General features: G+C 46.1%; 1 protein-coding gene across 1 annotated transcript in view; it reads left to right on the top strand.

The window, feature by feature from the left end:
• Window positions 1-13,221, top strand: part of LOC137377644 (disintegrin and metalloproteinase domain-containing protein 12-like) — a 369,827-nt gene that overhangs the window by 235,742 nt on the left and 120,864 nt on the right. Inside the window, exon 12 of the mRNA XM_068047522.1 lies at window positions 227-404. Coding sequence (XP_067903623.1) covers window positions 227-404 — 178 coding nt within the window. The remainder of the gene's footprint in view (window positions 1-226; window positions 405-13,221) is intronic.

Here is a 13,221-nt window from a genome sequence, read left to right as displayed (position 1 = left end):
TGATGAAGGAAAGGCAGCGATATAGTTCCAAGTCAGGATGGTGCGTGACGGAGGGGAACTTGCAGGTGGTGGTGTTCCCATGCATCAGCTGTTCCTGTCCTTCTAGGTGGGAAAGGTCATGGGTTTGGAAGGTATTGTTGAGGAAATATATGTGGAGTTTGCTTCCTTCTCTGAGTTTTTTCTTGAACACTTTCCCCTTTGACACTCTCATGTTTTCTTACCTCAGTCACGCATTGCCAACGTCATTTAGCAGCTGTAGCCGAGACGATTTGGTGAGAAGCCTGACGCTCGGTTCTGGGATCTGTCTGTACAATAGGCCAGACGTTGGAATGTTGGTTGGAGGTCCCAGTTGTGGCAACCTGTTTGTGGAGGCTAACGAGGAATGTGACTGTGGCAGTCCTCAGGTAAGGAGGAGTCAGATGAATGGTAATGTGAAAGTGCTCCTTGTCGGGACCTACATATCCTCCTTATCCTTGAAGTGATAGGAAGTCTGAATGCCGTGGCAAACTAAAAACTTGTACTTATATTTCCTGCAACACAGAGGGTACATTTAAGTATAGGATTGGTTCCGAATTGAATTTCAAATCCTAGTTGTGATCATTATTTTGGATCAGCAACACTGAACACTTAGGCCCAATCTTAATACAAAGAAAGGGTGGATTTTGCATGAGTCAAATCCAGAAGAAACCTCAGTGGATAAGATTCTCTGATTTAAACTTGATTGGTTACATTTTTCTTCCTGGGTTTTGTGTCTTCAAGTTGTGCAGCGGGGGTGATGCACACCTGCACAATATGATCTCAATTCAACTAATTAAAGATCCAATGCGTAGATGGAAATTAGAGGAAATAGGAGGTGTTTAACATGAATGCGTGAAGAGCAAAGGCAGCACCCAGATTCATTGATGCTTCCCTTAAATTACTACTGGGAGCCATCAGGAGCATGAGGGAGATACATTTCCCCAGAAATGAAAGAAGAACTCTGGTGCTGTTATCAAGAAGGCGTAATTGGAGGTGACAGAGTAGGTGAGCAGCTGGGACATTTTGCCCTAGTCTTGGGTGCAGCGCAGGAAGTGATTTAATGACCTAATCAGGTCAGGAAAAGTGAGTACATTTACTGATTTACCTACAATGTGGGGAATAACACCTTAATCCTCCAACCCCCAGCACCCACTCTGTCTTGCCAAGTGTACTCCATCACATCTTTCCTCACACCCACTTGTTTTCTATTCATTCGTGGGATGTGGGTGTTGCTGGCCAGGCCAGCATTTATTGCCCATCCCTAATTGCCCTTGAGAAGGTGGTGGTGAGCTGCCTTCTTGAACCGCTGCAGTCCATGTGGAGTAGGTAGACCCACAGTGCTGTTAGGAAGGGAGTTCCAGGATTTTGACCCAGTGGCAGTGAAGGAACGGCGATATAGTTCCAAGATGGTGTGTGGCTTGGAGGAGAACTTGCAGGTGGTGGTGTTCCCCATGCATCTGCTGCCCTTGTCCTTCTCGGTGGGAGAGGTCGTGGGTTTCAACAGCACCTATTATTTTGCTTTCTATGCACTTTCTCACTTTTCGTGTATCCATCAAAAATTACCACTCAACACAGTTCTTTTTCAGTGTGATGTATCTGTCTGATAGTCACTGTGCTGAATGCACTGCATCCATCAAATGAATGCCTGACCTTCAGTCACTTACGGGTCCTTGTAGTAGACGAGAGGGCAAGGGAGAGGATTGGAGGTGAACTACCACAAATTGTGCAGCTTGCAATAGCAGAGGAAAAGACCGTGGTGGTGAGTGGTACATCAGCGGAGATGGGGAAACTGGGAACGTGCAGATATCTGGCAACAAAATAAAAAATATATCTGGCACACATGCTTACTTTATTTCATCAACGATTGAACTGTGAGAAGCCTGAGTATGGTAGGCAATTGTCCACGTTGTCACTTTTCCAGGACTAATTCAGATCCCTTGTGTCTTCCAGGGAATTCAGGCATAGGGCAAAAGACTGTTCACATGCCCGATGACAATTCCTTAGAGAACATAAGAAATAGAAGCAGGAGTAGGCCATTCAGCCCTTCGAGCCCTCTCCGCCATTCAATGAGATCATGCCTGATCTTCTACTTCAACACCATTTTCCTGCACTATCCCTGTATCCCTTCATGTTGTTAATAAGTAGAAATCTATCAATCTCTGTCTTGAAGATACTGAACAATTGAACACAGCCCTCTGGGGCAGAGAATTCCAAAGATGCACCAGCATCTAAGTGGAAAAATTCCTCCTCACCTCAGTCCTAAATGACCTGCCGCTTATTCTGAGACTGTGTTCCCTGGTTCTAGACTCTCCAACCAGGTGAAACATCCTTCCTGTTGAGCCCTGTAAACATTTTGTATGTTTGAATGAGATCACCTCTCATTAAAGGCTTGCTCAGGTCGGGGGAAAAAAAACCCGACAGAACTACATCAGACCCGAGCTGACTCGGCCCGACCAGACCCGACCCGACCCGACCCGAGCCCAACCCGACCACCGGAATATTCCCTTTATCTACCTTGCGACTCCCAATCTTCAGGAAGCTGCAGCATGAGCGTGATGACGTCATAGACGCAGCACAGACTCAGAGTTTCCCTCTTTGACGTCCCGGATTCCCAGCTCAGCTAGGTTTTTTCACTTTCAACACTTCTTACTGTGTGTGTCCGGCCCAACCCGGACCCAGACCGACCAGGACCCGGCCCGACCCGACCCGAGCCCGGAAGCCAGACCCGGAAGAGCATCCCGACCTGACCCGACCCGAACCCAACACGTCGTCAGGTCCTGTCGGGTTCGGGTTGGGTAGCAGGCCTTTACCTCTCATTCTTCTAAACTCCAGAGAATAAAGGCCTCATTCCTTTTGAGGGTACACAGTTACAAGACAGGCAGCCATGCACCAGTGTAAATACTTGCACTTCAGTGGGTCCAGTTAGAGGGTTACTTGGGTTTTTACCTGGTGATTCACAATCACAAGTGAACAGACACAGACACTGGTGCCAGGGACAGCTGTGGAGAGTCCATGTCAGGGAGTGCAATCCTCTCCAAACTCTGCTCAGCTGGACACGGATGCTGAACCTCGGAGACCATCATCGTGAAGGAGAAAGATAGAGGAAAGTCCAGCTCCAATATTAGTGGATAGATGTTGCTGGTAATTACGAGAATGCCTGCCATGGTTAGACTGGCCACCTCTATGCAGGCAATGACCAAAGCCATGCAGGAGATGTCTGGCACCTTGAGCAGGATGACAGAGGCCGTGGCATAGTGGTAATGTCACTGGATTAGTCATCTAGAGCCCCAGGCTAATGCTCTGGGGACGTGGGTGCGAATCCCACCATGGCAGATGGTGAAATTTGAATTTAATTAATAAATCTGGAATTAAAAAGGCTAGTTGAGTGGTGATCATTGTCAATTGTTGTAAAAACCCATCTGGTTCACTAATGTCCTTTAGGGAAGAAAATCTTCCATCCTTACATGGACTGGCCGACATGTGACTCCAGACCCATAGCAATGTGGTTAACTCTTAAAAAAAAAACCCTCTGAAATGGCCCAGCAAGCCAATCAGTTCAAGGGCAATTAGGGATGGGTAATAAATGCTGGCCTAGCCAGAGATGCCCAAATCCCACAAATGAATAAAAAAAAGATTCCTTGACAATGAGTCTTCAGCAAGCTGGTCTCGGGCGGAGTGGGAGGAGTGATGTGACATTGATCCAGGAGAGCAATGATGGTGACAGTGGACATGGAGGTGGGACTTCACTCAAAGCACACCCGTTTCTCAGTCGTTACCCCACTTACAAAATCACAGAATAATACAGTGCAGAAGACACCTATCGAGTCTGCACCGATGCATTAAAGACACCTGACCTGTCTACCTAATCCCATTTGCCAGCACTTGGCCCATAGCCTTGGATGTTATGACGTGCTAAGTGCTCATCCAGGTACTTTTTAAAGGATGTGAGGCAACCCGCCTCTACCACCCTCCCAGGCAGGGCATTCCAGACCGTCACCACCCTCTGGGTAAAAAAGTTCTTCCTCAAATCCCCCTTAAACCTCCCACCCCTCACCTTAAACATGTGACCCCTCGTAACTGACCCTTCAACTAAGGGGAACAGCTGCTCCCTATCCACCCTGTCCATTCCCTTATAATCTTGTATACCTCGATCAGGTCACCTCTCAGTCTTCTCTGCTCCAGCGAAAACAACCCAAGCCTATCCAACCTCTCTTCACAGCTTAAATGTTCCATCCCAGGCAACATCCTGGTGAATCGTCTCTGCACCCCCTCCAGTGCAATCACATCCTTCCTATAATGTGGCGACCAGAATTGCACACAGTACTCCAGCTGTGGCCTTACCAAAGTTCTGTACAACTCCAACATGGCCTCCCTGCTTTTGTAATCTATGCTTCGATTGATAAAGGCAAGTGTCCCATATGCCTTTTTCACCACCCTATTAACCTGCCCTTCTGCCTTCAGAGATCTATGGACAAACACACCAAGGTGCCTTTGTTGCTCGGAACTTCCCAGTGTCAGGCCATTCATTGAATACCTCCGTGTCACATTACTCCTTCCAAAGTGTATCACCTCACACTTTTCAGCGTTAAATTCCATCTGCCACTTTTCTGCTCATTTGACCATCCCGTCTATATCTTCCTGTAACCTAAGACACTCCACCTCACTGTTAACCACTTGGCCAATCTTTGTGTCATCCGCGAACTTACTGATCCTGCCCCCCACATAGTCATCTATGTCGTTTATATAAATGACAAACAATAGGGGACCCAGCACAGATCCCTGTGGTACGCCACTGGACACTGGCTTCCAGTCACTAAAACAGCCGTCTGTCATCACTCTCTGTCTCCTACAGCTAAGCCAATTTTGAATCCACCTTATCAAGTTACCCTGTATCCCATGTGCATTTGCTTTCTTGATAAGTCTCCCATGTGGGACCTTGTCAAAGGCTTTGCTGAAATCCATGTAAACTACATCAACTGCACTACCTTCATCTACACACCTGGTCACATGCTCAAAAAATTCAATCAAATTTGTTAGGCATGACCTCCCTCTGACAAAGCCATGCTGGCTATTCCTAATCAAATTTTGCCTCTTCAAGTGGAGATAGATTCTCTCCTTCAGAATTTTCTCCAATAGTTTCCCTACCACTGACGTGAGACTCACTGGTCTGTAGTTCCCTGGCTTATCTCTAAATAGTGGGACCACATTGATTCAGTATCCGACATGCTGCATCGTGTCCCCATTGCTGAAAACTTCCCCCACAGAGGTACAGGTGACACAGTCTTTAGTGGGGCCTGCAGGCTATTCAAAACCCAGAAGATATCGGCCAAAATCACTCAGGACGGGATCGGAAGACTCTTCCTCCACCTCTGCTGAAGGCTCACAGGACCCACCATGTAGAAGCAGCAGGAAACATAAGTTAAAGCAATTGGAATTCACCAAGGGATTGCATATGGGTGTTTGACTCTTTAAAGAGAGCCCTTGTTAATGGCACATAAAATGTATTGATTAGCACCACGTCCACGTCTGGCCCATGATTGTCTCGTGGGTGTCAACTTGCCTTTTCATTTGCTTCAGGCTGAATATCAATAAGTGATGAGAGCCATTGGGTAAATGTCCTGTGGGTTTATCTGTAGTTAAAGTTGGTGGATCAGGCCAGAGGAATTCATTTTTTACTTTTCCTGTGTGAATCTATATGAACATTCAAGCTATTAGGGCATCCCTTGCATAATGATAATAAGAAATAGGAGCAGGAGTCAGTCATACAGCCCATCAAGCTTGCTCTGTCACTCAATAAGATCATGGCTGATCGTCAACATCAATTCCATTTTCCCACCCTGTCCCATATCCACGATTCCCTTTGTGTCTAAAACACTATGGATCTCACTCTTGAATATACTCAACAACTGATCATCCACAGCCCTCTAGGGTAAAGAATTCCCAACATTCATAAAACTCTGAGTGAAACAATAATTTTTCCTTATCTCAGTCCCCTTATTCTGATTATGTTCGCCCTAATTTTAGACCCTTTAGCCAGGGAAAACAGCCTCTCTGCATCTACCCTGTCAATCACTCTAAGAATTTTAACTTTTCGATGATACCACCTCTCATTCTTCTAAACATTGAAGAATATAGTCTATTCAAACTCTCCTCGTAGGATACCACTCCTGTCCTAGGATTCAATCTATTGAAATTTCATTGCACCCCCTCAAAGGCAAGTATGCCTTAGGAATACCCTACATCGTGTTGTGTGGCACTATCACCGTACTAAATGGGATAGATTTTGAACAGATCTAGCAATGCAAAACCTGGGCATCCATGAGGCGCTGTGGGCCATCAGCAGCAGCAGAATTGTACTCAACAACAATCTGTAACCTCATGGCCCGGCATATCCCCCACTCTACCATTACCATCAAGTCAGGAGACCAACCCTGGTTCAATGAAGAGTGCAGGAGGGCATTCCAGGAGCAGCATCAGGCATACCTCAAAATGAGGTGTCAATCTGGTGAAGCTACAACCCAGGACTACTTGCATGCTAAACTGCATAAGCAGCATGCGATAGACAGAGCTAAGTGATCCCATAACTAACGGATCAGATCTAAGCTCTGCAGTCCTGCCATATCCAGCCATGAATGATGGTGGACAATTAAACAACGAACTGGAAGAGTTGGCTCTACAAATATCCCCATATCCTCAATGATGGGGGAGCCCAGCATATCAGTGCGAAAGTTAAGGCAGAAGCATTTGCAACAATCTTCAGACAGAAGTGCCGACTTGATGATCCATCTCGGCCTCCTCCTGAAGTCCCCATCGTCACAGATGCCAGACTTCAGCCAATTCAATTCACTCTGCGTGATATCAAGAAATGACTGAAGGCACTGGTTATTGCAAAGGCTATGGGCCCTGACAATATTCCGGCAATAGTACCGAAGACCTGTGCTCCAGAACTTGCCGCGCCCCTAGCGAAGCTGTTCAAGCTGTCTGGCGCAAAAGTAAAACGGGAAAGGTAGCCAAACCATGGCTGACAAGGGAAATTAGAGATAGCATTAGATCCAAGGAAGAGGCATATAAATTGGCCAGAAAAAACAACAGACCTGAGGATTGGGAGCAGTTTAGAATTCAGCAAAGGAGGACCAAGGGATCGATTAAGAAGGGGAAAATAGAGTACGAGAGTAAGCTTGCGGGGAACATAAAAACTGACTAAAAGTTTTGGGAGGTATGTGAAGGGAAAAAGATTGGTGAAGACAAATGTGGGTCCCTTACAGTCAGAAACAGGGGAATTTATTATGGGGAATAAAGAAATGCCTGGCCAACAAAATGCATACTTTGGTTCTGTCTTCACAAAGGAAAACACAAATATCATACCAGAAATGTTGGGGAACACAGGGTTTAGTGAGATGGTGGAACTGAAGGAAATCAGTATTAGTAGAGAAATGGTGTTAGGGAAATTGATGGGATTGAAGGCCGATAAATCCCCAGGGCCTGATAATCTACATCCCAGAGTACTTAAGGAAGTGGCCCGAGAAATAGTGGATGCATTGGCGGTCATCTTCCAAGATTCTATAGACTCTGGAACAGTTCCTACAGATTGGAGGGTAGCTAATGTAACCCCACTATTTAAAAAGGGAGGTAGAGAGAAAGCAGGGAATTATAGACCAGTCAGACTGACGTCGGTAGTGGGGAAAATTCTAGAGTCCATTATCAAAGATTTTACAGCAGAGCACTTGGAGAACAGTGGTAGAATCGGACAGAGTCAGCATGGATTTACGAAAGGGAAATCATGCTTGACAAATCTACCAGAATTCTTCCAGGATGTAACTAGTAGAGTTGATGAGGGACAGTCAGTGGATGTGGTTGATTTGGACTTTCAGAAGGCTTTCGACAAAGTCCCACATAAGAGATTAGCGTGTAAACTTGAAGCTCATGGGATTGGGGGTAGTGTATTGCGATGGATAGAAAATTGGTTGGCAGATAGGAAACAAAGAGTAGGGATAAACGGGTCTTTTTCCGAATGGCAGGCAGTGGCTAGTGGGGTACCGCAGGGATTGGTGCTAGGACCCCAGCTATTCACAATATATATTAATGATTTAGATGAGGGAACTAAATGTAATGTCTCCAAATTTGCAGATGACACAAACTGGGTGGGAGGGTGAGTTGTGAGGAGGATGCAGAGAAGCTTCAGGGTGATTTGGATAAGTTGAGTGAGTGGGCAAATGCATGGCAGATGCAGTATAATGTGAATAAATGTGAGGTTATCCACTTTGGTAGCAAAAACAGGAAGGCAGATTATTATCTGAATGACTCTAAACTGAGAGAAGGGAATATGCAGCGAGACCTGGGTGTTCTCGTACACCAGTCGCTGAAGGTAAGCATGCAGATCCAACAGGCGTATGTTGGCCTTCATAGCGAGAGGATTCGAGTACAGGAGCAGGGATGTCTTGCTGCAATTATACAGGGCCTTGGTGAGGCCACACCTGGAATATTGTGTGCAGTTTTGGTCTCCTTATCTGAGGAAGGATGTTCTTGCTCTGGAAGGAGTGCAGTGAAGGTTTACCAGACTGATTCCTGGGATGGTGGGACTGACGCATGAGGAGAGATTGAGTCGGTTAGGATTATATTCGCTGGAGTTCAGAAGAGTGAGGGGGGAATCTCATAGAAACCTATAAAATTTTAACAGGACATGACAGGGTAGATGCAGGAAGGATGTTCCCGATGGTGGGGGAGTCCAGAACCAGGGATCATAGTTTAAGGATACAGGGTAAACCTTTCAGGACTGAGATGAGGAGAAATTTCTTCACCCAGAGAGTGGTGAGCCTGTGGAATTTGCTACCACCGAAAACAGTTGAGGCCAAAATATTGTATGCTTTCAAGAAGGAGTTCGATATATTTCTTGGGGTGAAAGGGATCAAAGGATATGGGGGGAAAGCGGGAACAGGTTACTGAGTTGGATGATCAGCCATGATCATAATGAATGGCGAAGCAGGCCCGAAGGGCCGAATGGCCTACTCCTGCTCCGATTTTCTATGTTTCTATGTTTAGTGTCCGAGGCCCAACCATCTTCAGCTCTTTCATCAATGACCTTCCTTCCATCATAAGGTCAGAAGTGGGGATGTTCGCTGATGATTGCACAATGTTCAGCACCATTCGCGACTCCTCAGATACTGAAGCAGTCCGTGTAGAAATGCAGCAAGATCTGGACAATATCCAGGCTTGGGCTGATAAGTGGCAAGTATCATTCGCACCACACAAGTGCCAGGCAATGACCATCTCCAACAAGAGAGAAGCTAACCATCTCCCTTTGACATTCAATGGCATTACGATCGCCGAATCCCCCACTATCAACATCCTAGGGGCTACCATTGACCAGAAACTGAACTGGAGTAGCCATATAAATACCGTGGCTACAAGAGCAGGTCAAAAGCTAGGAATCCTGCGGCGAGTAACTCACCTCCTGACTGCCCAAAGCCTGTCCACCATCTACAATGCACAAGTCAGGAGTGTGATGGAATACTCTCCACTTGCCTGGATGGGTGCAGCTCCAACAACACTCAAGAAGCTCGAAACCATCCAGGACAAAGCAGCCCGCTTGATTGGCACCCCATCCACAAACATTCACACCCTCCACCACCGATGCACAGTGGCAGCAGTGTGTACCATCTCCAAGATGCACTGCAGCAACTCACCAAGGCTGCTTCGACAACACCTTCCAAACCTGCAATCTCTACCACCCAGAAGAACAAGGGCAGCAGATGCATGGCAACACCACCACCTGCAAGTTCCCCTCCAAGTCACACACCATCCTGACTTGGAACTATATCGCCGTTCCTTCACTGTCGCTGGGTCAAAATCTGGGAACTCCCTTCCTAACAGCACTGTGGGTGTACCTACCCCACATGGACTGCAGCGGTTCAAGAAGGCAGCTCACCCCCACCTTCTCAAGGGCAATTAGGGATGGGCAATAAATGCTGGTCTCGCCAGCGATGCCCACATCCCATGAACGAACCAATAAAAAACTTTATTGAATGCCTGTCGAATGTGTTGCACAGCAGGATGGATGGTCCATCTTCATATTGCTCATGGTACTTGCCCTCCTCCTCCTTTTCCTTAATGTCATCATTGGAAGATGCTTGATTAGTGCCTTGGTCTTCCTCCACATCTATTCCTCACTGCTGCCAGTGGTCAAGATGTATGGAGACTTTTGCTGATGATTTTAGAAGGGTGCTTGCATACCCATCTAGGCAGCTAAATCACATCTTCAACATGCCGATATCTTGCTCAATGACACACCTGATGGTCATGTGGCTCTCGTTATAGCCTTCCTGCGCCTCAGTTGTGGGGTTCCTTACAGGTGCCATTCACTAGGTTGGAAGGCGATGTTCCTTGTCTCCTATGAGCCAGCCTTTAATTTTGTTTACTGGTAAGAAGAGGTTTGATAAGTTGGACTGCTGCAGTATAAAAGCAGCATAATAGTTCCCAGAGAATCTGGTGAACATTTGCATGAATCTCTTCTTGTGGTTTCACACCAACTGTGCACTAATAGAATTAAACCCCATGCAGTTGATAAAACCTCCTGGTTGATCTGGTGGTCCTCATAGTGCCACCTGCGTGTAATCAATCCTGTGCTGGTGGGAAGCCAGCCAGAGAAAAAAATCAAGTGCCTATTGTTGCAAAAGGTTTTATTTTGTATTAAAATCTTGGACTTCTGTGTGTTTTTAAAAAAAACTGAAGAAAAGGGTTTTCAGTCGACTTGGACACCTGAAAACAGTTGGAATTTTTGCAATGTTTCAAAAGGAAGTTCATAACAGAAGTTGAACTTTATGGGTGCTTTGAAAGGAAGTTGAACTTGTACAAGAACAGGAAAGCAGGCAATTTCAAGGAAACCATAGGGGTTTGGCCTTCCTCAGAGCAGCTTTTTTTTTGAATGACAAGAGTCACTGTCTGGACATGTGACCATGTTCAGGAAGGTGTTTTTCACTTAGGACCCTTTAAATAGCCAGTGATTTGGACGAAGAGCACGTATTTAAAATCTTTGCTTTGACCTGTCTGGAGCGAGAGGAACACCCAGAAAAGTGTTACCTCTCTCTGTAAAGGAATCCTACATCGCTTGAGAAGAAACCCTGCATCCAGTGTGATTCCTGCTGCTTCCTGTGTCGCAAGAAATCCTGAAATCTGAAGAATTCTTCTTCTGCTAGACAGCTGCTGACCTAAGCAGACTTGTTGCTACACCCCTGATGGAAGACCTATATGATGCATCCTGCAGTTAAATTGTCGTTACCGCCTACCCATCACAGACTGTTCATCAACCTTGCCTGGAGAGTGGCATCCGACTATTCGACTCTGGGACAACTCACCGTACCAAAAATATCCTACCAGGATGTGATTAACGCAATGATTTTTATTCTTCTTTCTATTCCTAAGAAACAGCTGCAAGCCAAAATCTTTTTTCACTGGTTAACCTTTTTTTTTGTAAATGCATGTGTGTGTGCATCAGCTTTAAGGAAATATGACTTTTTCAAATAGATAGATTTATCTCATTAGTAGTTAAGACTTATTATTTCTTTTCGAATAAATAGTTATTGTTGTTGTTTAAAGAAACCAGGGTTGGTGTACTGTATTCTGGGGAACAAATAGAGTGTCTAATTTGGCTATTCTTTGGTAGGTGGAAAAGTTTCTTGATCTGTGGAGTAGTGGGACTGAATTAACAGTGCATTACTCCCGCCTTCGTCGTAACACTATTCATTCTGGCTACTCTCAGAAGTTGAAATAAATCATCGCTCTGGAAAACAACCCATCTTATACATTAAAGTCCAGCCGACTGGAAATGCCTGGAGAAGTTTCTAGTGGTGCTCTGAAAGGAGCCAGAGGCTAAGAAAATAAGGACGATGATGCATGGCCACAGGTCCAGCAGAACGCAGCTCTTCTTGAAAGAAGCTTCAGATGTCAGCAACCACTTGATATGTTAATCTGAGCCCACGGAAGTTAAGCACGTTGAGCCTCTGTCCGTCGACCTTCTCCACCATAGCATGACATTACTGCCGTGGACGGTAATTAACTTCCTCATCCGATGTCCTATCAAAAGCATTCATGATACACCCCCATCCTGAAACTGGCTGCTTGAAACTCTCCAAAGTTTGTAAAAGTACCTAAATTCACAAGAACTCGCTGCAAAATGTTTGTCAGCGGGAACTGACCAATCAGCAATAAGCACTGAGCCTTCACTGATATCAGCTAATCTGATCTTTAAAAGCCCGATGAAGTGCCACTCAGTCTTGCCTGTGTTTCACTGTTTAGTTTCCGGAACCCTGGGAAACCCATGCTGGAAATGCTCAATCCAAATCCCTGCAGAAATCATGTGAAACTTGCCTCATTATCGTGAGCTAATGATCAAAACGCCATTGTAAATGACTGACCCATCTCTAGCGATCAAGTTCCATGCACACAAACAACCTCCCCCACTGCTCCTCCTGCCCCCCCACGTTAAACTCACAGTGGGAGTGTTGAAGGAGGATTGCCGTTGTGCTTGAAATGTTTTACAATTTTCAGTCACCATCCACTCCCAATCCATCTTTCTTTCCAAGTTAAACATTTCCACAATAGTGTGTCAATATGACATCATGTGACCCTATGACCAGGGTAGGTGCTACTCTCCCAAGAGCACCTTCCACAATCAATGACTCATTTGAAGAGCAGACCCCCCAAAAGATTGTGTGAAAATACAGACTAAAGCTTCCTTTACACTGTCCCATCAAACAATCCCAGGGAAGCTACAGCACCGGTTAGCTACAACGTAAAGCTCCATCTACACTGTCCCATCAAACACTCCCAAGGTAGGTATAGCATGTCTTCGAAACAGAGTAAAGCTCCCTGGACATTGTTGCCATCAAACACTCCCAGGACAGGTACAGCACTGGGATTGGCTGGGCAATTTGTGGAGCACTTCCTGCCTGCAATCAGGGGGAGCAGCTGCACCTGTGCTGCTGCAACTGCAGAGAGGAGACCGCAGTGACTGGAGAGAGGAGACCGCAGAGTGGAGAGAGGAGACCGCAGAGTGGAGAGAGGAGACCGCAGAGTGGAGAGAGGAGACCGCAGGGAGACTGCAGAGTGAGAGAGGAGACCGCAGGGAGACTGCAGAGTGAGAGAGGAGACCGCAGTGACTGGAGAGAGGAGACCGCAGAGTGGATAGAGGAGACCGCAGAGTGGAGA

The sequence above is a fragment of the Heterodontus francisci genome, chromosome 1, assembly GCF_036365525.1.
Source record: "Heterodontus francisci isolate sHetFra1 chromosome 1, sHetFra1.hap1, whole genome shotgun sequence".
Lineage (NCBI taxonomy): Eukaryota > Metazoa > Chordata > Chondrichthyes > Heterodontiformes > Heterodontidae > Heterodontus > Heterodontus francisci.
This window is presented reverse-complemented; position numbering and strand designations above follow the sequence as displayed.